The sequence below is a fragment of the Fusarium musae genome, chromosome 10 (assembly GCF_019915245.1).
Source record: "Fusarium musae strain F31 chromosome 10, whole genome shotgun sequence".
Taxonomy (NCBI): Eukaryota; Fungi; Ascomycota; class Sordariomycetes; order Hypocreales; family Nectriaceae; genus Fusarium; species Fusarium musae.
In genome coordinates, this window is record NC_058396.1 from 1,761,807 (window position 1) to 1,788,032 (window position 26,226).

A 26,226-nucleotide genomic window follows, 5' to 3' on the forward strand; every position below is an offset into this window, starting at 1 on the left:
TTCAGTATTTCGGTAATCTCGCGAGTGGGTTATATCAGATTGTATGTAGAAGTATTGTAAGAGTTGGAAATCTCCAGGTGTCGGTATTTCCGTGACGTGATAAACTCGGTATCTCGGGCTCTTATACGACCCCGGTCACGGCATTAAGAGGTTTCGATACACCAGCCAATCAGCTACGCCTCGGCAATTTTGACATGGTTTTGACAGATACCGCGTTGTAATGCAATCGGGTCATTCGGCATCACCTTTTATTACGTCGATGCGATATCTCGTCTCGTCGATGTTCTGCAGGGAAGGAAATAGTAGATGGGCGACAGATTCACCTCACGTAATCCACTAATGCACTCTTCCGCCCTTATTCCCTTAGACTCGCCGACAATTGCCAGATTGAGGCAACACTCCAAATGCTGTGCCGCCAAATGGGCTCCCGAATGTCAATTTTCAGGTTGCGGACTTCTCACCGTCAGCGCCATGATGTCACGTACATACAGCTATAAGATAGTCAGATTTTCGCTCTCACATTCAGCTTTTCTGTAAATAATACTTCCATTCAATCAAGGTTCAGCATTAACTCGTTCGCCATGTCTTCTCCAATTGGTCTCGCTGTCGTGGGGACGAACTGGATCACCAACTCTTTCGTGCAATCATGCCATGAGAGCAAGCTATTTACCCTTACTGCTGTATATTCAAGAAAGCTCGATACAGCAAATAATTTCATCTCTGAAACTCCCTCAATCAAAGATGCTTCTGGAGTGGAAGCTTACGATGACCTGGACACCATGCTGTCCAAAGGCTCCAATATCGATGTCGTGTACATCGCATCACCCAACTCGCTGCACTATGAACAGGGCATCAAGGCTCTGAATGCTGGTAAACATGTCGTCATGGAAAAGCCCTTCGCCTCCAACATGAAAGAGCTTGAAGCTCTTTACAAGCTCGCCGACTCAAAAGGTCTCTTCATTTTAGAGGCTTATCGTCATATTCAAGAGCCCAACTTCAAGACGCTTCAAGGGCTACTTGATGACGAGAAGACTAGGATGGAGAAGTTTGGGAAGGTTTATGGCGCAAGCCTCTCAATGGCAGTGTATTCCCCATTATTCGGAGACATCACAGAAGGCAACGTTCCAAACGTTGCATCCCCCAAGTTCAGCGGAGGCTGTCTATGGGATATGGGTTGCTATCCTGTCACATTTGCTGTCAGGCTCTTTGGCAAGCCCTCATCTCAGGCATATTTCCCCGTTATTCTTGAGACAGGTGTCGATGGCGGTGGTCTCATTGTGTTCCAATACACGCCCGAGTCTTCAAAGCACCAGCAGAGCTTTACACTATCGGCCCGCACAAGCAAGATTTATGACTCGCATGCACCAACCGAGATCTACTGTGAGAAGGGAACCATCAAGATCTTTGGTGGTCAGGCTTCCAACGTCACAGATATTTGCACTATGAAGTTCTTTCCAAGAGGATCACAAGAGGCTGAGGAGCTAGGAGATACTAGCCCTGAGTATACAGATATGTTGAACTTGACTTGGGAGGCCAAGGAGCTTGGGCGTATCATTAAAGAGAGTGATCGGGAAGCAGAAGCTGACTTGAGGGCACTCAGTCGAAGCGTTCTCGCAGTGATGGAGGATATGAGGAAAAAGAACGGCATTGTGTTTGGTAGTGATTGATTATTAGCGCGTTATGCTTGACACCGGGATAGAAACGCTGCAGGATTCCACGAGAAATAGGAGACTATTTATAGAAATTTCATGGCTTCTTTTTCTCGTACCCGATCTTCCAAGTCGATATCAATCTGCCTTTTCGGGAGCTGCCCAATTTTGCACCATATTCGGAATTTCGTCGCCAAGAGTCATATCGCCATCAACAAACGAGATACTAAAAACATCAACACCTTCTGCAAATCCACCAAAGCCACTAAAGTCAAACATGTCCGTCGATAAAGCCCAATCGGCTTCAACCGAGGTTTGACCTGCAAGTGTCGGGCTACCAGGTCTCGTTGGAGTTGACAAGGATGTGTAGTCGACGCTTTGCCATAGAGCTTTAACATCTCCAGGAGTTCGCTCGACGTTTGAGGGGGAAAGCTCTTGTCCACGAGTCTCGCATTGACTATGGAATCTCTCTAGTCGTTTTACCTGTGAGAATAAGGTCAGATGTCTTTGTCAGGTGAATGATATAATGGGCTTACCATCAAGGCAGCATGGTTCCAGTAGCACGACAGATCTTGTAATGATTCCATAGCAGCGCGATAATGTTTCTGGCTCTCCTTCCGAATATGATCTCTCTCATCATTCAAAGACAGAGCATGGATTGTACCAGCAACCATGATACAGTATCCATAAATAGAGGTTAGTATAGGCACATTCTGGCTCTTCATATCTAGTAGATCCGTGATACTCTTCGCATGAGTCCTACACTTTTCCCAGGCCGTCTTCATGAACATTGACGGCGCTTTTTGTTTACCGGACTGAAGCCGTTGTTGAATTAAGAATGGGTGATGAAGTAGACAGTGAGACAAGTGGAACATAGCCTTGGCGAAGATAAAGGAGCTTGCGTGTAGTTGATCAACGACATCATCAACCGTGCATCGTTGCTTGAGACTTTCTGTCGGGTCTTCGTTCATTCCAAAGTAGTGTTCTGCTTGGAGCAATGCCGATGATAAAGTGGCGTAAGGCGCTGTTGAAGACCAAGGAAGTCCCGTGTGAGATGTTTGAGTATCATGCAGAACGTAATGCGAGACACGGCCAAGGATAGATGCCATTACATTGATCAGACCAAGTGAACAACATCCGTCGATAGCTTCTTGTTCCACGCAATCACCAGTCAGCTCGTCGAGAAAGGGTGTCTTTTCTTCGCGGCCCTCCTTGAATGCGTCCTCGGAGCATGGTAAAGATATCTTGCACTCCTCGTCCCGAATGGCGGAGAAGCGTCCACGAGAAAGGCTTATAAGTTTATCCTGGAGATACAGTGACCAGAAAGTTCGTTTTCGTTCCTCACGCTCTGCTAGAGGTAGCGATGGATCGGGTTCCAAGTGAAACTTGTTATTCTGGGCAAGCCGAATAGCGAAACCCTGCTTCATATGAGCTTGGGTACAGAGACCGGCTAGACGATTCTCTTTGTTAATGGCTTCTCAAGTGATGAACAATGTCGTTCAGGATGAGTTGACTCACCTGGAACCTCAGTGCTTACTATCAAGATGATGGTTTGGATGACTGTCAAGATCTTTTCAGGAGGCGCATTACCAGTCCAAGGAAGTTCCATGGTCTCCCAGGCCTTGGCAGCGTAACTAGATGCATCGTCGGAACAGTTAACTTGAGTGACTGGTAGAGATGAGTATCGTCTTGCCGCTGACAAGAACCCCCAGAGTAGATAGGTTGGCAACGTGTCATCTACTAATTTTTGCCGAAAGGTCGGTTCGTGAAAGAGGGAGTAAGGTTGGCTGTGACAGTAGCGGAAGTAGACATCGGCAGCAAATAGGAGGGAACTAGGTTGAGGACGTTCACTGTTATGAGATTGTATGGTTGAGGGGGTTTGAAGAAGAACGGGGGCTGGGGTGTTGGCTTGGTAGTGAGTACGTTTGTTTTGTGGTTGTTGATTTGTGACCAGCGGCAGCAGTCTATGGTCTGATCAGAATGGGGTCACCAACTTGTATAAGACATAATGGCTCTAACCTTTCGACTGTAGCTTGCAGCGTTGATATCTGATCTTCCAAAGAAGCAAACCTTGACGAGATGTTATCCTACCCGGTCAGCATCACCACCCCAACAACAGTGGACCACATACCATGATAGCCTCAGGCACGTCTCCCAAAGCAGGCTGAACAGCCAAATTCGTCGTCCTTCTGAGACTCCTCCCATCCTCCGCATAAACACAAGGCTGCCCAAGGCGATTACAAAACTGACATATCGGTTTCTCACCCGTGCAGCGAACTTTCTTCTCCCTGCAATTGAGACAAGCTTGGCGGATTCTCTTGCGACGGCTCTCAGGCCCGTCTGAATCGTCGTGAGAGTCTGACATTATGGGCTGGACGGGTTTGCTGATTCGATAAGGGAGATGCAGGATGGGTTATGGGACGGGGCTTGACGTGCGTGTTTGCGGGGATGCGGGCGGCGCGGCTATACACGGTTGTGTAATGCCGTGTTGCGGTCCGATACCCGTCACCTCTTGCAGATCAGCCAAACTTTGAGTTTCTTTATATGTGAGATATCGCAGTAAGGCTTATGCATGTTATAACCGATTGCTTTGGCCTTGCAAAGTCTTGAGAAACTGTTTTCTGTCACCATGGCAGATATCCCAGCAGCAACTGAAGTGCAGCAGTATCCCCAGAGTACAAATGGGCGCCGGAAACGCAGAGCTCGCAGAGCTTGCCTAACGTGCAGGTCTCGAAAAGTCCGATGCGATGTGATGCAAAAGTCGCCTTGCAGTAACTGCCAATGGAGCTCGTGCGAGTGTGTAGTGATAGGGCCTCGTCGGTCACCGTCAGTGAAATTCCAGTGTCTGCAAACCGCATCAGTATCACTGACAAACATAGTTGCAAGAAGAACAAAGCCGACAACAAAGCATTCAAACAAGCCAAAAAGGAAGAAGCCCTCGTTGAGGCCACGCGCGATAGTTTAAGCTATCCATATTCTCCAACGTCATCTGATATCGAGATCAAGGATGAAGAGTCTAGATGTGAGTCAAGTTCGTCACGAGACGCTGTTCTCTAGCATCATTCTAAGGCTTTGCTAACGGGTAAAATAAGACTTAGAGACATCATACCCTCCTATGGACTATATTATATCACCTTTGACACCTATTTCGCAGCTTGAAGATGAGTACTGTTTTGGCTCGCAATACGCTAGCGGCCATGCAGATCAGACTTCCCACATTGCCAGGAATTCCTCAAGCGCAACTTGTTTATCATCTCCCGCCTCTTCTGAGATATCAAAAGAACAAGAGTCAGACCCCATTGTTTGGTATGCTGGCGATGTAATGGGCGACGATCTAATAAGCAGCCTACTGGCACTTCCATTCGATAATTTAAGACGCATTTGAGGGCCTTGTCAATGAGCAACTCAATATTCACGGACCGAAACCCGAGACCGGACCGGCACTAATTATCACCTCCAATCAAATAATTCTGAACTATCTTCGGTCGTAATGAGAGTGATATTGCTTAGACTCTGATCTCGTCCTGAAACATTCCGGTTGATTGCCATAGTTACAGGTCAGACAGCAACAGCCATGCGGAGGTCTAATCGCAGCTAATGACCCCCGGCTCCAACAACAAATTTTACCCCAAATTTTGGCAGACATTCCGTGTCAATTGCCAAGAGACGCACGTGGATCTGCAAACAATGCAGCTGGGGAATGCAAGCCATCGGCGCCTCCGCCGAGACTGTCTTCACTCGGCTGCGCATTGATGGAGTAGGGCTCGGCAAAAAGCACGTCAATGAAACAGTGTGTCAATGACATTTGAGCACGTTGGGGTCAACGAAGTTAGGCAATTATAGAAAGGCTACAGTAGCCACAACGCTTGTATTGAGTATTTCTAGAGTAAAACTAGAGACCAGTACACCAGGCCAAATGAATCGAAAAGCCAAGACGCCATCACCCACGGGTATTGTCCGTTATTATCCCCCTATCAGGCATGAACCTTTTACAGCATCATGACACCAGCAAGACCAGCGACAGCGAGGGCGGCAACAGCCTTGATGGAGTTGACGCCAGCAGCGTTACCCTTGTCGGCGGTGGAGCTAGAAGCAGCAGCGTCGCTGGACTGGGAAGCATCACCGCTGGAAGAAGAAGAGCCAGTCTCCTTGGCCCAGGTGACCTTATCGCAAATGGTGGCAGTCTCCTTGAGGTCGGCGATGCGAGAGCTGACCTCAGGGACGTCGCTGCAGGCTTCGAGAAGGGAGGAGATGCCATCCTTCTGGTCGATATACCAAGAGCTGAGCTTGGAAGCGTAGGAAGTGTACTCCTTGGCCATGGAGCCAGTGACGGCTGGGATGACACATTGGTCGGTCATGGTCATGGCATCGGTCTGCTTGGCGAGGAAGCTCGCGAGCGAAGAGTCGGGAGTAGGGATGGCGGTGAGGTCGGGGAGGATACTGGAGGCGACGGAAGCGCACTCCTTAGCATCGCGCTTCTCGAGGCGCTCGAGAGCGGGGTGCGAGGCAGCGACGACGGTCGCGCCGACAGTGAGGATGATGGCAGAGCGCATTGTGATTGGAGGTATTATTAAAAGTAAAGTGTTGGTATTGGTCGTTGAAGCGGATAAATAAGAACGAGTGGATGGCTATTAACGAGAGTTTACTCAAGACAATTGCGATGGATGCGAGAACCACCAGAAGGATTCCAAGGGCTTTGTATTTAAGATTGTCTCAAGGCAAGGCGAGGAGTCACAATTGTGGCAGTATTGTTAGCCTGGATTAAGGGGCTTCCTATTGTAGTTAATGTTTGGGCTGTGTCTTATTTCCTGGCCCCGCACCTCGTAAAAAGGCTGAATGCCCTCACGAAACACCAAACATTTAGTGCCACGATCGGTCTGACCTCCATCTCGGTAGCTCGTGTTCAGCCGCACGACTATGTGCATCAATAACTCATTGTGTCCCGTTCAAAGACGGCGGGCGTTATGCCCGACTTTACAGTCGCTGCATCCTTCACCCAGATCAGTTCCAGGACATCAAGGCCTTAATACCATAACGCATAACAAAGGATCAGGGCAGTAACAACCCCCCTGCATGCTAAGTTCTCAGCTCATCAAACAACCCAGGGCTGCAAATTAGTTAGTAATTAGTATTACTAATTACTAATTTTCTTTACTAATACTAACTAATTTTTTTTACTAATTACTAATTTACTAACTAAAAAGATTTTTTATTATTAATTACTAATACTAATTACTAAAAATTTTTTTAATTTTAGTTAATATTAGTAATTAGTAATAAAAAAAGAGATTTATTACTAATTTTTTTTAAAAGAATTTAAATTTTTAAAAAAATAAATAAATAAAGATTACTATTTTATAGCCTTTACCTAGTAATAATTAATAAATAGGACCTAGATATTTTAATAATAGCTATAAAAGTATTAATTATAAAGTCTTTAGCTAAACTAAAATCTTAATAAACTTAATTAATAAAGTTACCTTTAAGCTATAGTATCTTAAGTAACTTTAATTAAGATAAATATATTACCTAACTAGCTAAAAAGCTATAAAAAGCTTAACTAATAAGGTCTATAATTTCCCTATAACTTTAACTTTTTTTAATCTATCTATCTTTAAAGTTATCTTAATAATTATAAAATTATTAAGAAACTAATTAAGCTTCTATTAAATATAAGTTCTTTACCTAACTATATAAGATTAATAATACTAACCTTAATTATAATTAAAATATTAAATTTACTTAATATATAACTAGTAAAGGTTATTTAATAATACCTATAGCCTATCCTTACTAGCTATTATAATAATTAACTAATTAATAATAATAATATTACTTTCCTTTAAACTAATTTAACCCTTAAAGCTAAATTTAAGGTATAAAAAAAAGCTAGATAGGTATTAGCTATTAACTATAGTTAGTAAATAGATAACTAGTTACTTTAACTAGTTATTTTTAAGTATAAGCTTTTTTACTACTTACCTAGAAACTCCTTCTATAAAAAGTAGCTTAATAGGGAAGTATAGTAACTAAATACCTTAAGTAAAGAAAACTTATATTATTATAAATTAAAGAATAAGTATAGCTTCTAGATCTAAAGTATTAGTATACTTATAAACTATATCCTTACTAATTTATAAGTTAAGTACTAGTAAGTAAGCTTATAAAGTATTATAGGCAGTATTTAAAGTTTATATATAATAGAATTACCTAGGAAAATCTATAAAGTTAATTATATAGGATAAAAAAGACTCTATATATAAGAAAGAGTTTTATTTAAAAGTTAAAAGAGCCCTTTAGTAAGTAAATAAAGCTATAGTTAATTAAATAGAATTTGCTTAATTAAGCATATTTGCCTTATAAAATAATAATTAATACTAAGGTAATAAATAGTAGTATTAATAGTAATTTAATAAAGATAAAGATTACTATATATATATTAATAAACTATATAAAAATTATATAAAAACTATATTTAAAAAAATATTTAATTACTTAATAAATATATAATTAATTACTTAATAAATTATATAGTTAAATATTTAATAAATTATATAATTAAGTATTTAATAAATTATATAGTTAAATACTTAATAAATTATATAATTAAATATTTAATAAATTATATAATTAAGTATTTAATAAGTAATATAATTAAATACTTAATAAATTATATAATTAAATACTTAATAAATTATATAATTAAATACTTAATAAATTATATAATTAAATACTTAATAAGTAATATAACTAAATACTTAATAGATTATATAATTAAATACTTAATAAATTATATATTTAAATAGTTAATAAATTATATAATTAAGTATTTAAAGAATTAATAAATTATATATTTAAGTATTTAATAAATTATATATTTAAAGACTTTAAAAAATACTTTAAAAATTATAAAAAAAATATATTTAAAAAATACTATTAAAAGAAATTAAAATCTTCTAAAGTAATAGCTTTTTCCTCTTCTATATAACTTAAATTATACTTATTAATAGCTCTTATAAATTAAAAATCATTTAAAATAGACCTTATAATAGAAATTTTAAAATCTCTTAAATATTTCTCCTTAATATACTTAATTATACCCTTATTAATAACTTTTTTAATAATAAAATTATCTAGTAAATTTATAATAAAGTTAGTATTTATTAAAAAAGATAAAATATCTCTATAGTAATATATAAGGTATAGCTAATAAGGTCTTATAATAAGAATAATATAATATAATACTTATTTTTTAATATATTATATATAAGGTATTATATATAATACTAAAAAATATAATAACTTTAAAAGTAAGTCTTAAAGTTATATAATACTGCCTTTAACCTTATAATCTAATTAAATAAGTAGCCTTAATTTATAAATATAAAAAGATATTTTCCCTAACCTTAGTAGGCTAAAGGCCTTCTTTATTATTACCTAGTTAAGGTAATTAATACTAAGGCTTTAATCCTAAAAGCCTAATTCTAAATAAGCTAGAAACTATAAAGACTATCTAAAGATACTATATTATATAATTAGCATTAATAGCTATAACTATCTTATTATAGTAATTAATACCTATATAAATAGTAATCTAATTAATATTAATAATTTTAATATTAATAATATCTTTAATTTATATACTTTTTTTTAGTATTTAAATATTATAAGTAAAGACTTACTATATATTAATAAATTAATACTAATATAGTAAATTAATCTTATAATCTTTAATTATATTATAAGGCTTTTAAATATATAAAATATATCTATTATACTAACTATTATAAGTAAATTAAAGGCTTTAAAAGACCTAACTAATTGCTTAAAGTAGGATCAGGACTTATTAATAAAGTAATAGGCCTTTATTATAGCTATTAGATTAGGCAGTAGTAATAGCTAATATTAGGTATAGTTTATAGAGTTAAAATATATAGTTAAAGTAATTAAATTAATAGTATAAATATTATATTATAGGAATTAAGGGCTATTATAAGGTAAAAGAAAGGAAGTAAAAGGGAAAAAAGAAGTAAAAAGGTAAATTATAAAATAAAGGTTTTAGTATTAGAGGAAAAACTATAAATATTAGTAGGCTAAAGCTAGCTTAGTAGGTTAGTAATAGATTAGATTAGGTTATAAGGTAATATAAAGCAATATAAGGAATATAAATTAAGGGTAAATATAGCTAATTAATACTTAGGAAAGTTAGTATTTATATATAATAAAAAAAAAAATTTTTTACTTACTATAGTCTTTATATATAATAGATAAAGTAATAATATAATAGTTTAAATATTAGATTTTATAATAAAAAGGCTAGTATAAAGTCTTAAGGGCATTTTTATAGTATAAATTAATACCTTTATTAAGAAAAATAAGTCTTATTAATATATTAGTATATAAAAATATAAAAAATAAAAATAAAAATAAATACTTACTTTTTTACTTTTTAAATTTTATATTATTATAGTATTTTAACTGATTTAAATAATAAATAATCCTAAGCTGATTTAAATATTTAACTAGCTTAATAGAGGAAATATCGGTTTTTTCCTTATAATTATTAATAATAGCCTTTATAGTATTATCTAGCTTAGTCCGGCTAATAAAAAAACTATTATTTATATAATTAATAATAAATATAGTGTTATTAAGGCTTATAGTAGTAAAAATAGTACTTAGTAATTGTATTTAGTACTTAGTAATTAAGATAAGATTTTTCTTTAATTTAAAAAACTAAAAACTATAGTTTAAAAAAAAAGGGAAAAGAGATATTTATAAAAAAGTAAAGGTTTTTTATAAAATTCTTTTAATTTCTATATATTAACTAATATATATTATATTAATAATATACTTTTCTATTTTAAGAAGATAATTAATAATAAAATATATTATTAATATAGGATTTATAAGTAATAAAAGCTAGTAGAAATAGGTAAAAACTAGTAAAAATAAAAAGAAAAATATATTATTAATATAGAATTTCTTAGAATTTCTTTAGAATTCTATAGATTTCTAGCTTACTAATATAATCTATTTTTAGTATATTATATTATTAATATATATAATTACTAATATAGGATTTATAAGCTATAGAAACTTAAAGAAGCTTAAAAAAATTTAAGTATTTTTTATATAAAGAATAACCTTTTCTTTTTTTCCTTTCCTTTTACTAAATATTAAAGTACTACTATATTATATAAGCTATTTAATACCTATATATTATATTAACCTTTTACTTTTATATTATATATTATATAAAAACTATTTTTTTTATTATATTATATATAAAGTCTTTAAAAATCTTTAAAAAAAAAAATTACTATTTTCTTTACTTATTATATTATATAAAATCTATAAAAACTTAAAAAAACTACTATTTCCTTTACTTATTATACTATATAAAATCTATAAAAACTTAAAAAAAACTACTATTTCCTTTACTTATTATACTATATAAAATACTTAAAAAACTTAAAAAAAACTACTATTTCCTTTACTTACTATACTATATAAAATCTATAAAAACTTAAAAAAAACTACTATTTCCTTTACTTATTATACTATATAAAATACTTAAAAAACTTAAAAAAAAACTACTATTTCCTTTACTTACTATATTATATAAAATCCTTAAAAATCTTTAAAAAAAACTATTATTTCTTTTACTTATTATATTATATAAAATTGTTAAAAATCTTAAAAAAAACTACTATTTTCTTTACTTACTATATTATATAATACTATAAAAACTTAAAAAAAGCTACTATTTCCTTTACTTATTATATTATATAAAATCCTTAAAAATCTTTAAAAAAAAACTACTATTTCCTTTACTTATTATATTATATAAAATCTATAAAAACTTAAAAAAAACTACTATTTCCTTTGCTTATTATATAATATAAAATAGATAATAAACTAGAAAACTTTATACTTCCTTTTTTAAAAAATAATACTTTTATATTTAAATATAGATTATTTAATAAAGAATTATTACCTTATAATAAAAAAAAAACTATAAAGAAGTTAAATTATAATATAATTTATATAAATATAATAAAATAGCTAAATAGCCTATTAATTCTAGTAATTTTACTTTTTATATTAAATATAAATATAAAAAAGCTTATATAAAAATAAAAAATAAAAATAATAATATAGATAATAATATAAATAATAATATAAATAATAATAATAATATAAATAGTAATAATACTTTAAATATATATTTAAATACTCCTATAAGAAAGAAAAAAAGTTTTATTTCTTTTAGTATAAAAGAATATAAAGAATTAATTTTAAGATTTTTAATTTTTAATAATTTACCTTTTAATATAGTTAATAGTCCTTCTTTTAAAAATCTTTTAAAATATATAAAAGATGATTTACCTATTATAAATAGGGATAATATTATAGAATTTTTAAATTCTTTTTATATTATAGAATTTAATAAACTTAAAGCTTTATTAAATAATAATAATAGTAAATTTTCTTTAACTTTAGATAAATAAAAGTCTAGTAATAATAATAATTATTTAAGAATAACTATATATTTTTATAATAATAAGTTTATATTAAAAAGCTACTTAATAGGCTTTAAAATTTTAAATTCTTCTATTTCTTATAATAATACTATTTTATATAATTATTTTAATAATTTATTAAAAGAATATAATATAAGGAAAAATATATTAGCTATTACTAGAGATAATACTTTTATTATATTTTCTTTAATAAATTTAATTAAAGAAAATTATAATAATAAATATAATATAAATATAATAGATATAAGGTATTTTACCTATATCTTAAATTTAATAATTAATAACTTTTTATATTATACTTTCTTTACTATTAATAATACTAATAAATTTAATAATAATATAAATAACTTATTAAAAGATAATAATATTAATTTAAATTTATATAATATATATAAGCCTTTACCTATTACTATAAGAAATTTAATTACTGTATTTACTTATAATTACTATTTAAAGAATAATTTTAATAAATTAGTTAAAGAAAATAAATTAAAAAATAATACTAATTTAAGTCCTAAAAAGCTAATTAAAGATAACTTAATAAAGTAGCTTTTTACTTATAATATACTAGATAGAATAATATATTTTAAAGCTAAAATTAATTATATATTAAATTTAGCTAATAATTTACCTAATAAGGAAAAAACTAATTTAAATTTAAATACTTTTAATATAACTACTGTAACGGTTAAGGTATATAGCTTAGGGTAAGAGGTCTAGCCTTATTAGTAAAAATAGAGGACTGTCTGTCTTAACAGATATAAAGGGATAGGACCTTAAGAGGGATTTTAGCTTCTTTATGCCTTTTTAGACTAAATTTTATATATTTTATCCTTATATCTAATACTATTAAACTAATTACTTAATTCTCTATCTAATAATAAAGACCTTATTTTAATTAGACCTTTATAGCTAGTTATATAAAGCTTATAATTAAAGATATATTAAGAAATATTATCCCTTATAGTCTTTTCCTTATTATTATTCTTTACTTTTAAACTACTATAAAGTAGGAATATTTAACTATAATTAGAGATATTTTAAAAGTTTTTAAAAAGCCTACTATTAAACTACAAGCTTATAATTATCTAACTATATTTTATATAATTCCGTATATTAATAGATTATTAAAACAGTTAAAAGAATTTAAATATAAATATAATAATAATCCTTTTCTTACTTTAGGCTTAAAAGAAGCTTATAATAAGTTATTAAATTATTATCTTATTAAAAATACTAATAATATAAATAAATTAAAGGATATTTATTTAATTACTATTTTAAATCTATATTTTAAAATAGGTATTTTTAAAGATTTAGGATTTTCTAATAATATAATAAACTTAAATATTAATTATTTAAAAAAAGTATTTAATAAATATAAAAATAATAATATAAATAATAATATAAATAATAATATAAATAATAATATAAATAATAATATAAATAATAATATAAATTCTAGCTTTACTACTAATATAAATAGTAAATATAATAGTAATAAAGAGTTTTATATAAATAATAATAATAATATAAATAATAATATAAATAAGATTAATATTTACTTATAAAAAGAAAGAATTCTATATAATATACTTATAATAAATTATTATAAAGCTAATAAAAATAAATTTCTTATTTTATATTTTATTTTTAAAGATTATTTAGCTATTCTAGCTACTTCTAGTCCTTCTAAATCTTAATTTAGTATAGCTAATAATATAATAACTAAAAATAGAAATAGTTTAAATTCTAATATTATTAAAAAATCTATTTTATTAAAAAGTTAGGATATAATTAAAGAAAAAAAAAAGAAAATAAAAAGAAAGAAAAAGAAAAAAAAGAAAATATATTTTTAAATAATTTAATAAATACAGATACTAGATTAAATATTTATAACTTAGATTAAACTATAATTATATTATTATATTATCCTTTTTTAACTAAATATTATTTATTTTAATTACTTTATAAAAGCTTTTAATTATATTTATATATTTATATTTACTTATATTATACCTTTATATAAATAAATAATATATATCTTTATAGTTTAAACTCTTTTTTATATAGTTTATTAATATATATATTTTATTTTATTAAAATACTTAAACTTAAGTATTTATTTTTATTTTAATATTTATTTTCTTTTTAATTTAAGTATATTAAAAGTAAAAATATCTTTATAGTAATATATAAAGTATAGCTAATAAGGTCTTATAATAAGAATAATATAATATAATACTTATTTTTTAATATATTATATATAAAGTATTATATATAATACTAAAAAAATATAATAACTTTAAAAGTAAGTCTTAAAGTTATATAATACTACTACCTTTAACCTTATAATTTAATTAAATAAATAGCTTTAATTTATAAATATAAAAAGATATTTCTTTTAGCCTTAATAGGCTAAATACCTTCTTTATTATTACTTAGTTAAGGTAATTAATACTAAAGCTTTAACCTTAAAAGCCTAATTCTAAATAAGCTAAAAATTATAAAAACTAATATAAAATATAATACTATATAATTAATATTAATAATAGCTATAACTATTTAATTAAAGTAGTTAATACTTATATATCTAGCCCTTTAACTAAAATCTATAGCTTTAAGCTTAATATTATATTAGTTTTTTAATTTTTCTTAAGGTATTATAAAATTATAAAAAAATACCTATTATATATTAATAAACTATTAATAATATAGTAAGTTAATTTTATAATTTTTAGCTATTAAATATAGCTACTTAATATTAATAAAAATAAAGCTAAAAATAAAGCTTTTAGTAACTATATTATAGATTAGATATATATATTAAAGAACTTAATAAATTATTTAAAATAGGATTAATACTTATTAAAGTAATAATAGGCTTTTATTAATAGTATTATATTAAGTAGTAATAATAGTTAATATTAGCTATAATTTATAAAGTTAAAATATATAATTATAGTAATTAAATTATAGATATAAATATTATATTATAGGAATTAAGGGCTATTATAGTATAAAAAAAGGGAAGTAAGAGATAAAAAAGTAAATTAAAAAATAAAAGTTTTAGTATTAAGGGAAAAACTGTAAATATTAGTAAGCTAAAGCTAGCTTAGTAGGTTAGTAATAGATTAGATTAAGTTATAAAGTAATATAAAGTAATATAAAAAATATAAATTAAAGGTAAATATAGTTAATTAATACTTAAGAATTTAAGTATATATCTTTATTAATATAAATTAAATATTTTTTTTTACTTTATTTTACTTTAAAGTATTATTATTAATTAGAAATTTTTAAAGAATTTATTTTTTACTTATTTTACTTTTTTAAAAAAAAATATTTAACTATTTATCTTTTTATAACTTAGCTATATCTTTATTAATATAAAGCTTATAAAAAAAAGAATTTTACTTTTAAATTACTATTAAAAACTACCTTTATATAGAATTTTAATAGAATTTTTTTTTAAATTTATTTAAAAAATTAAAAAATTTTAATAAATACTTTTATTTTAATTTTAAATCTTTACTTTAATTAACTATATCTTTATAAAGAAATAAAATAAAAAATCTTTTTTTTAACTTTTATATATTAAATAATATTATAATTAATAAAAAATTTTAAAAAAAATTAAAGCTTAACTATTTTCTAAAAATAAAAATTAATAATACTAATAATATTACTAATTTACTAAATTATTACTAATTACTAAATACTAATTTACTAATTAATTTTCTTTCTTATTACTAATTACTAATACTAATTACTAATAAAAAAAAACCCTTAATAATTAGTAATTACTAATTACTATTACTAATTACTTAGTAATTTGCAGCCCTGAAACAACCGTACCTTGCCGTGCGTTAGGCAGTTTCACACAAGGCCCTTACAGCCCTTTTAGCGCGCGCCAGATCATCCGGCCATCTCCTAACTGAGAATGCTTCGCGAGTCCTCACCGGCAGAGACTTGCCGTTTGCGCCTCTCAAATGTGGAGCAACTCATTTAATCCGCCTTATGCTACTCCGTAGGTACTGGAGCTTCTAGACATTCGTGTCACATGCCGAAGTCAATTGGCCGTGAGTGATTGGAGGCACAAGTTTCGACGGTTTATCTGTACGGACCTGGTCGTTTTCCTATATCAGATAAGCTTAGTTCTTAGTGACTGGGTCTGCCCCAGAAATGAACTCCAGTCCCTGGCGTTGGTAACATGAGAAATTCAGCCTTGGCAGTCTAACTTTCAGCTTTCGTCCACGGCGACTTCCGAGGAGCGGTTTCTCTTTCGTAACCCGACAAACCTAAAATGAAGAATTGCCGTAATTTTGAGCGACTCTTCGGCGAACAAGAGTGTCGTACTAACAACTGCCGGCGAGCTGTGAAGCTTCAGGTTAGGTAGGACAATTAAACCACCTTGACAGCAGAATTCTTCAACTACTATTACTCTTGCTTAAATTGATAAAGGTCTTCTAGAAAAACGAATGGAAAGAATGAGTCTATTTGTTGTCACTCAAATTAGCCTCTGTTTCTTTCGTTGACTTGGATCGAACGGCTCTCGGCTCATACAATGCTGTCATGTCTTATTAGTTATGTTTAGCCTCAGACAAGTTCTCGCCGGCAAACTTCACCGCGCTAGTGCTAAATAGAGCCATTTGCGTTCCGCCAACACGTAACGGCTAATGCAGATACAAACATCTTTGTTATGAGACATCAAGGCCTCCTGTGTAACCCTCCAGCCTTTTCTGCATTTTGGCTGAATAAGCATCCATGGATGTCAGCCCTATGCGGGGTTTTTCTGCTTCATCGACAGCTCATCCTTGCACCAGATGTCGAGCTTCGGCGATCATGACATCCAGATTCTGAGGGACGAAAAAAACGGATCTACGCCTGAATGCCGTGAAGATGGCGCCAATCCACCCGGAGTCGGGGGCTGGTGAGTCTGGAGCAGAGTTGGCTGCAGGCTTGTTGCTGACAATTGGCAGGGCAGTTCTATGACATGTCGCCCCCAAAGCGATTAGGTAATTTTCAACTTTAGTCCAGCCTTCACTTGATAATCACTAATACGATTGATATAGGGCGAGGGAGACATGCAATCGTCTTCGAATGTCGTGACCCAAGCGGTTGCATTTATGCTATGAAGCTATTCAAGCGAGACAGCAGAGCTAGGAGGATCCGTCGCGAACTCGAGATATTGCAGTATCTCGGAAATGGTCCGAATATCATCAAGTTTATTGACGCCGTCCAAGGTGAGGAGGTTCGAATTTCCCTCAAACCCGAGTCCTGAACTAGGATTGATGTTGTGATGCATAGGGGTCCGACATCGGCATCGTTCTTGAATACGTCGACAACACGGATTTTCGATCGCTGTATCCTCGGCTTAATGACCTGGACATTCGATATTACACTCGTGAGCTTTTGAGAGCTTTGGACTTCGCCCATAGCCAAGGTGTTATGCATCGAGATGTTAGACCGCACAACGTGGTGATTGACCACGAAAACAGAAAGGTGCGACATATAATGACCAAATACGATTCATATTATTATTAACGCATTACAGCTCCGACTAATAGGCTGGAGCTCAGCAAGCTTCTACCGACCCGATGAAGACTTGAACGTCTGCGTGGGCCTCTGGAAGCCACCAGAGCTTCTTCTCAGCTACGAGCGATACGACTTCAGCATAGACATGTGGTGCTTCGGGGCCATGCTCGCATCCATGATCTTCAGGAAGGAACCATTCTTCCACGGGTCTTCGCTCCTTGATCAACTAAGGCACATTGCTGAAGTCCTTGGTACAGACAAACTGTACCGCTTTATGAATGAATATAACCTTGAGTTGAATGATGAGGAACTTGAAACTCTGGGCCAACATCATGAGCAAGCTTGGACCGATTTCATTAACGCGGATAATGAGAGGCTTGTATCTGATGAAGCTCTGAGTCTTATTGACCAGCTTCTACGATTTGACCCGAAGGCGAGTAATATTCTACGAGGATTGGATAGTGGTATGCTAATGTGTGTATCTAGGAACGACTCACGACTGCTGAGGCTCTTAGACACCCATATTATGAGATGTTGCTTTCTGAATCATGAGCAGATCAAATGAGTAGGTGGACCTAGAGCAGGCCAGTAGAAGAGGAACCATAGAAGGTGTCCCCGTTATCTAACAGGCCGCATGGGCTGGCTCAAGTTGCTGGACTAACAGCACCGGCCCAACTTCTGGAACCCCACGAGTTATCCACCGTGGATAGTATTTGTACTTATTCCCGAGTGCTTGGATTATTCCATTTAGGGGGACCGACCGACCCCATCTCGCTTAATAACCCCGTTTTACAAAATCCACTCAGGAACAAAAACTACCAAAAAAAGCGTGCGTCATCCGGAATTCGAATCCGAGCCTCAACTTTTCTCAATGGAAGAGTTGAATCCTAACCCCTAGACCAATGACGCTTTGAGTTATGCTTTGATGAAAACAGCAAGTTGCTAACGTGCAACATCACGAGGGTCTCAGTGGAATAATCAAGCAGCCTGGCAGCAAGCTGGTAATGCTTCAATGTAGCCCGTGATGCATAGATTAAAAGCCTCACACCATCGCAACAGGACTTATTTCCGAGTACTTTGGGCAGCAACCTCAAGGCTAACTGGGAGACTCATCCCCCAACGGGACTGTATCAAGAGTTCTGATCTAACCGATCCTCGGCCCGAACTTAGCGACATCTCTAAAATCGCATAAGTTGTGGAGCTTACAAGAGAAGTAACTCAGATCTGATTGTTGTGTCTTGAAGATATGATCACTATTGGTGGGGGAAAGCCATATCTAGGGAGGATCTACAGCATGATTCTCGATGGCATGGTTTCCAGCTGTTGGACAGCGGTTCCAAGATTTGTTGCATCTTCAAAACGAGATCCAAGTGGGAGAGTCATTTCATTCATCTAGTAAATCAAATAAGACGAGATCGGTCTACGGCACCGGATGCTGCACCTGATATATAGCGCAGAGTCTCATTGTCGCCTGCAGATCGGCCGCTTCCTGGCCCATCTCCAACATTCAAATCTGGCCTACCAGGAAAGATGATGCTATTCAGTACAAATAACCTAAATCCATCGATTTATTCCCATGCTGAGTGGTCGGAGAGGGTGAGGATGCTCGCACCGGGCAGGAATCTCCAACGGCATAGGAATCACAAGAACCGGGGCCGCGCATTTCTCGTCGCAATGGTGCTCATATTTCTGATCTTCAATTGCAGGAACCTGGTATAATGACTTCTCTTCTATGAACAGAGAGAAGCTAACTGGCCTCTGCATACAGGACATCAATAATGCATCGCGTCCCTCACACTTACTAGCTTCCTCGCACCGAATCTCTAGACTTCACTACCTCGTCCCCGCCAATGTCGCCAATCGCCAAGTCTGCGCAGCGGTGACTTCGGCACTCGCCAACCGATACTCTATACCGACGATTCTAGGCTACAGAGAAGAAATATTTTTGGACGCGCAAAAGGGGCACATCGCGAAATTGCGTGCCATCAGAGACTATCTACATAATGCTGGAGGAGCCTCTGACGATCTCGTCATTATTGTTGACGGATTCAATGTGCTGGCTCAACTACCCGCGGAGGTCATGATACAGCGATACTTTACACTCATGGCCGAAGCAGATCAGAGACTTGCTGATCAACGGGGAATTACCGTCAAGGAGTTTCATCGAGCTGGAGTAAGGCAGACGCTTCTATGGGGAACGGATAAGGGATGCTAGTCGGAGAGCGAAACAGATCCGAGGTGTTGGCTTGTTCCATTCTCAGCACAGCCACGGCTCACATGGGGACCCAAAACGGATACTGGAGATCCTCAGTATAGCGACTCGCGGTTTCTAAACTCAGGTACGGTTATGGGTCCACTGGATGACCTTCGCAAGTTCATCGACGACGCGTTATCACTGATCGAAGACGATTCGGATCAGAACTTCCTCTTCCGAGACTCTGCTCAGTTTTATATGGAAGCTTTGAATGCTCGTCAGGAATATCAGAGAATGCGAGACTTGAACGGGGGCGACTTTCCTGAAGATATCGCTGGGAGGGATATACTCAGACCGAAGGGCGGCAAAGATGATGTGACTGAATATCACGTTGCAGTGGATTTCGACTATGCGTTCACGCAAACTGAATGCCATAACGACAGGTTTGTGCCCTAGTCACGTATTTGCTATTGTTGACTAACGTGAGCAGATCTATCCATAAACTTCAGTACGACAATTTGACATGACAGCCACTATCAAGCAGGATGCGCTGGAAGAAGGGTCAAGATTCCGCCCATACAAGATCCAAATGCCTGCATTGATCTACCAGGCACTTCACAGAGTGTATGATTCACTTCCCGCAGAAGAGCGGCCAGCAATGTCAGGACAAAATTGGATTCGCAGTCTCAGACTAGGCACAAACATCGGCACACGGGTGATCTTTGACTTCTATCACAACACATGCGACAAAGGCGGTTTCCTCGATGCCTTCCACGACGCATGGTTCTACCCTCTGATCAGACCTCTTCTCCGAGCCGCTTTTAGAGCGATTCAGCATGGGTATCCGATCAGCCCAGAACCTATTGACGGAAGACTTTGGGTTGCTGCACGGCAGTACCCGAAATGTGATCTCGAGGAGTACGGAGCGGTCTTTACGGATGCGCCAGGGGAGGAATTTATACCACTGCAGGAATTTTGCAGCGAGGATATCGAGTCTGCTATTGAGACTGATACAGATGATTCGTTGACTAGACTCTGATGGATTAGGGTTCATGTTAGAGGTCGGATAATCCAGGAGCGTATTGCTTTTATAGCCGGTGTGTTTGTTACACTATCTCATTCTGCAAGAAGAGTAAATAAACTTTATGGAATTAGATCCCCACGACTTGTGTGCAACATATTTCAGGAAGGCTCACTAGTTCTCTCCATCAACCCAATCAGGGTCTATATCGACATCGTCACCATCCAGGCTTTCCTTTCCACTCTTGACGAGCTCAGCCCACATAGTGGCCTGTAGTCTTTCAGCAAACACATCTTCCCCTGGGACACTGTAATCAAAATCTCGGCCGCAATGGATCATAGCCATGAATCCCTTCTTGGCAAGTTGCGCAAGTGGAGTATCGGGGCGATGGCTAAGCTTTTGGAAGCGACGTCTCCAAAACAACCACCGTGCCATGCTGAATCTGGCCTCATCGACGCGCTGGCCCTGCGCAAGGGGGCCAAGATTCAGTGACGACTGCTGTTTGTCTGCTTTCAGAACGCAGTCCTTGAGCAACGCGTGAGGACACAGCTCCATCCATGCAACTGCGTCAGGCAGAAACTTGGCAATGCAGTTGTCGCTGGTCTCAAGAGCCTCGCACATATACCAAAGAGCAGTTGAGGAGATCTGTTCTTCGCATATACCAGCAGCTAAGATCTTAGCAGAGAAAGTAGCAAGGCTTCGCAACTCAGCCTCTGAGCCTTCTTTCACCATCTCTTCCCAGAACATCTGTAAACTCCGTGCAAAACCATAAGGTTCCCAGTTTCCTACGATATGCTGCCCAGTGTAAAGCTCTTTATACACAAGATCAAACTGTCTTGTTCACAATAAAAGAAGGACGAGCCGATCTTGGAACAAGCTTTCGCTGTCTATAGCGGCGCTGGCTTTAACGAGCATATACCACAAGACCTCAAGATTCTGCTATACCTTGGGGAAGTCAGCCATTGGCCTTTTGAGTGGCTCTTTGATAAAGTGAAAAGCAAAACTCTTGATAGATACGAGAAGATCTTGCTTCTCCTTGTTACTTGCTAAGTCTTGAAGGTCTTCTGCAAACCCCTTCAAGACTTCATGTCTAAAGCGTACGTCGTGGTCGATGTTAGAGTCGTTCTGAGATGAAGTCATAATGAGTTATGAGATTGAAACTGAAAATTGTCAAGTTCGATACGCGATATTGTGATATGTGTATCGTGTGAACAAATTCATGAAGGGGATGAAATGATAAGTGAGATGCCTTTTAAATGAACAAGTATTTGGTACTGCCTGAGGCGACAACTCCAGGCAGCAGTCGAAAGAGATCTTCTTGCAATTACATCTAATGAGACTATTTGTCCGTTTTTTTTGCAACTTCTTTACTGTTAACATTACGAAATTAGAGCTTACTTCGCATTGTTGGCGTTGAAGGTGGGGGGCAAAATGCGGTGATTGGTCACTCTATACGCGCGTTGCAGGCCGCGAAGGATCAGATGTGATAGAATAAAGACAAGAGCCATATCCAAAAGTATTATATTACTTGATTTGGGTAAACTATCGCTTTGGAGGACTGTTTGTGGTCAAGTAGGGTAGTTTAGTGAAAAATTGGGCTGCTCTTGAGAACGTTCCAAGTGACGTCTGAAACCCCTCCAGAATTTCTTGTCACTTGACAAGTTGACATGAGCTCAGCCTTTGAGGAGGGGAGGGATTTATCAGGGCTGTATATTGCCCCGGAAACAACAATCTTTGCGGCGCTATTCTTTGTCTAGCCACTGACGACTATAATAGCACTGTATCTCGCGGAGTGGCCTTAGTCTCCACTTCCGATGTCTGTGGCACCTGAAGTCGTCAAGCTCAGAGGCCCGCTGAGCAAGGTCGTAAAAATCAAGGAAACACCGAACTGGCGCCGGTGTGTAGCCCTGAACAGGCAGACCCAGGAAGAACACTGTGTCTTCCGTGTCTGAACTTTCCGGCGCAACGAGGAAGTGAAGGTGTCTGATAGACTCGAAAAAAGAAAAGAGGAACAAGGTTAGGTATGGAAGCGTGAGGTGTGTGAACGGGGGTGAGAGAGCCCATGCACGACATTCCTCCCAGTTTCTATTAAGCCGAATGGCAACGTTGTGAAATGAGGAAAGGATATCTCTGGTAGACTTGAGGTGCCGTAGAGCCACCTGCGTTGAGGCTAGAGTAGTGGACCCCCTATTGTCGTGGTCATGGCTGAATCCTGTCATCGCCCTGATGCACAAAGTGTCGTGTACGGGATTGCATCTTATTCTTATATAGCCCGCTTCTGGCCCCTCTCGTTTTGCAAGGATGATAGTTTTTGGGTATCTCAAGAGATAGACTTTGCGAGCATTGAAACAAGCAAGGCTCAGTCTGTGCAGCTCCCTAAATCTATCCGTTCCACGTCCTCGAGTGCTGAATTCTCCGCCAGTTATGCACATATTAGACCAAGAGGGAGTAGAACGAGGATCGTAGCCGAATGTCATCGAGATCCTAATATTGATAAACCTTGAAGTTGCATCAAAGGCCGCCTCCCAGACCTGAAACTGGAGCTCTGCTGGTAATTGAGAAAATCGATGGAATGAGGATAAGTCCGATGAAGACTCGGCTTTCGGTTCGGGATCGCTAGTTGGAAATTCTTGCATCGCTGAAAAGAAAAAAATAAGATGAAAGGCCGGAGTTACATCCAAGGTTGAGGGTAGACGAGTTCTTCTTATCGCAGAATTTAAAGTTCGTCCGCGAGTTTAAGCTGTCACAGTCGAACTGGTGCCCTGAAGCATAATTATTATCGTGCTTCGTTTCTGTCTACTGGCACAAACAAGGTTTTCTATGGCGATGTAAGCCTCCAGTCACGAGTCTCAAGAAGATAAAACATTTGGCTCAAACTTCAACCATTATGCCATAACGCCTCACCAATTGCTAAAGCTACCAAGCAAAGTCATGGACATTTCAGGTCGTAAAAGAGTTCGATTGCCTGGCATAAGTAAAGGAAGTGATTGCGCGGCTTTTTTTCGTTTACAAAAAAGAAGAAAAGAAGAAAGAAAGAAGTTTCTCATTATGAGCGAAATTCCTCAGCACTTTAGCTTTTTTGTTAGGGGTTTCCAGCAGAAGATGGGTCTTCACAAAATCGCATCTGTTTGGTGTTGATACTGGCAAGATAATTTACATTGAAAGCAAAAGTGGTCAGAGCCAATAGCCTGACGGCATCCATGGGGATTTCTTCCATTCTAGAGATACTTCTAAAGATTTACGCAGTATGCATTGCCCACAACTGTCTGGTTTCTGGGGTTTGCACCCAGGACGATAGTCGGGGAGCTTGAAGGATCCTGAATAGCGGCCAGTTCATTCGCGAACAATGGCATCGTCTTGAGCCACGAATGCGAAATCATCTTACTTGATCAAGGCATCCGTGGCTAAAGAATACTTGGGCTCGGCAAGCGTAGAAAATAATACGACTCCGTCACAAGTTTCCATTCTCCTACACCCTAATAGAAGACGCAAATGTTGTTCTTGAGCTTGACAGACATATATGCGTATATTGCATTCCGAAAGCTGGAGCTAATTGAGATTTTTCAGTATTTTAGCTTAACTAGGTTCTCTCTGCTAGAATAAGCTTATAGCTATAAGCCTTAACTATAAATAACACTTCTAGCTTATAACTTAGATATTAATATTATAATAATTAACTAATAGCTATAATATAAAGCTAATATAATAAAAACTTAAATAATAACTTTTTAATTAGCTTTAAAAGTATATAAAAAGTTACTTTTAATTCTTTAATTAAAAAAAGTTAACTTAATATTATATATACTTTAAATCTTTAAAATAATAACTTTAATAAAATTAATTTTTTATTAAAAATATTTTAATTAAATTTATATTAATAATTATATTTATAAAATTATTATTATACTTTTTATTATAATAATATATAAAGTAATTTTATAATATAATTATAATTATAATAAACTTAATTATAAAGTTATTATAAAGTATATCTTTATATAAGATTTTAATTAATTAAATAATAAATTCTTTATTTAACTTATTTTATTTAATTATAAAATTATTATTTATATAATAACTTAATTCCTTATAAGTATTATTAATATTATTTAATAAAAAAAAGTATTATTATTTTCTTTATATAATTTAAAAAATAAAAAGAAAATTAAAGTAATTAAAAAGCTATTTTAAAAAAATTATATTTAAATTATATTAATATATAATAATTACAGTCCTCCCTGAATAGCGGGTTATAGTTAATCCAGGTCTTAGTATTTATCTTATAATACTAAGGCCTACTCTTAAAATTAACTTATATAACCCTTCTAAATACCCTTATAAGTATATATACCTATAATTTAGTATTAAATAATAGTAATTATAAAAGATCTATAATACCTAACTATTTATAATTAGCACTATAACTACTATTTAATAACCTCTAAGCCTATAAAAGATTATTACTACCTTTAGTGCTATTAATTAACTTTAATTAACCTTAATTACTATTACTATATAAGTACTATTAAAAGTATTCTTAATACTATAAATTATACTTAAATATATTAGTTATTTAATCCCTTAAAAAGCGCTAATTAAAAAGTTATTATATTATATATATATATATACCTTTAATCCTTAATCCTAGATCCCTGCCTTTATATAGCAGTTATATATATTTTTAGTATTTTTGCCTTTTTTTATAAGATTTAAACCTATAACTTTTAGCTTTTCTAGTATTTACTTAAAAAAGTATACTTTACTTTATATAATTATTAATATATATAAATTATAATTACCTTTATCTATATATTCTTTTATAAAATTACCTATATTTTTATAATAACCTTACTTTTATTTATTTTACTTTATAATCTTTACTAATAACTATAAAAAAAAGTCCCTTAATTATATTTACTTAAGGAATATTACTTAATTATAGATATTTCCTAGAAAACTTTAAGTAAGATAAATCTATTAGACTATTTAATATTTATAAGTAAGACTTTTTAAGTAATACCCTAAAATAAAACTAAAATTAAAGGGGTAAGATAGCTTAAGTAAGTAATATAGTCTTTAATATAAGGCAGCTATTTCTTATAATTATTAAATAAAGAAAAGCTACTATCTTATTAGATTAATATTAAAGCACTTTATATCTCTATATTACTTAAAGTAATTAATATAACTATAGGTTATATATCTTTTAAATTAGCTATTATATTACCTTTTAATTAGCTATTACTTTACTTTAATTAATATATTATTTTACTATTA

At 33.7% G+C, this 26,226-nt stretch overlaps 7 protein-coding genes across 7 annotated transcripts; 4 read left to right on the forward strand and 3 right to left on the reverse strand.

Annotated features, from left to right (window-relative positions):
• Positions 1–581: 581 nt before the first annotated feature.
• J7337_012770 (uncharacterized protein) lies at positions 582–1,667 on the forward strand (the record flags this gene model as incomplete). Its single annotated transcript, XM_044830273.1, has 1 exon — positions 582–1,667. The coding sequence occupies one exon, from the start codon at positions 582–584 to the stop codon at positions 1,665–1,667; it is 1,086 nt and encodes a 361-aa protein (XP_044675189.1).
• Positions 1,668–1,787: 120 nt separating this feature from the next.
• J7337_012771 (uncharacterized protein) lies at positions 1,788–3,258 on the reverse strand (the record flags this gene model as incomplete). The annotated part of the gene is made up of 3 exons (XM_044830274.1): positions 1,788–2,132; positions 2,186–3,099; positions 3,168–3,258. 3 exons carry the CDS (start codon positions 3,256–3,258, stop codon positions 1,788–1,790), a joined length of 1,350 nt encoding a protein of 449 aa, XP_044675190.1.
• A 2,380-nt stretch (positions 3,259–5,638) lies between these two features.
• Positions 5,639–6,202, reverse strand: J7337_012772 (uncharacterized protein; the record flags this gene model as incomplete). Its single annotated transcript, XM_044830275.1, has 1 exon — positions 5,639–6,202. One exon carries the CDS (start codon positions 6,200–6,202, stop codon positions 5,639–5,641), a length of 564 nt encoding a protein of 187 aa, XP_044675191.1.
• A 10,896-nt stretch (positions 6,203–17,098) lies between these two features.
• J7337_012773 (uncharacterized protein) lies at positions 17,099–17,480 on the forward strand (the record flags this gene model as incomplete). The annotated part of the gene is made up of 3 exons (XM_044830276.1): positions 17,099–17,129; positions 17,179–17,214; positions 17,272–17,480. The coding sequence occupies 3 exons, from the start codon at positions 17,099–17,101 to the stop codon at positions 17,478–17,480; spliced, it is 276 nt and encodes a 91-aa protein (XP_044675192.1).
• Positions 17,481–17,576: 96 nt separating this feature from the next.
• Positions 17,577–18,303, forward strand: J7337_012774 (uncharacterized protein; the record flags this gene model as incomplete). The annotated part of the gene is made up of 3 exons (XM_044830277.1): positions 17,577–17,603; positions 17,754–18,208; positions 18,291–18,303. The coding sequence occupies 3 exons, from the start codon at positions 17,577–17,579 to the stop codon at positions 18,301–18,303; spliced, it is 495 nt and encodes a 164-aa protein (XP_044675193.1).
• Positions 18,304–20,081: 1,778 nt separating this feature from the next.
• On the forward strand, positions 20,082–20,967 carry J7337_012775 (uncharacterized protein; the record flags this gene model as incomplete). Its single annotated transcript, XM_044830278.1, has 2 exons — positions 20,082–20,371; positions 20,550–20,967. 2 exons carry the CDS (start codon positions 20,082–20,084, stop codon positions 20,965–20,967), a joined length of 708 nt encoding a protein of 235 aa, XP_044675194.1.
• A 156-nt stretch (positions 20,968–21,123) lies between these two features.
• On the reverse strand, positions 21,124–22,089 carry J7337_012776 (uncharacterized protein; the record flags this gene model as incomplete). The annotated part of the gene is made up of 2 exons (XM_044830279.1): positions 21,124–21,780; positions 21,895–22,089. The coding sequence occupies 2 exons, from the start codon at positions 22,087–22,089 to the stop codon at positions 21,124–21,126; spliced, it is 852 nt and encodes a 283-aa protein (XP_044675195.1).
• Positions 22,090–26,226: the final 4,137 nt, after the last annotated feature.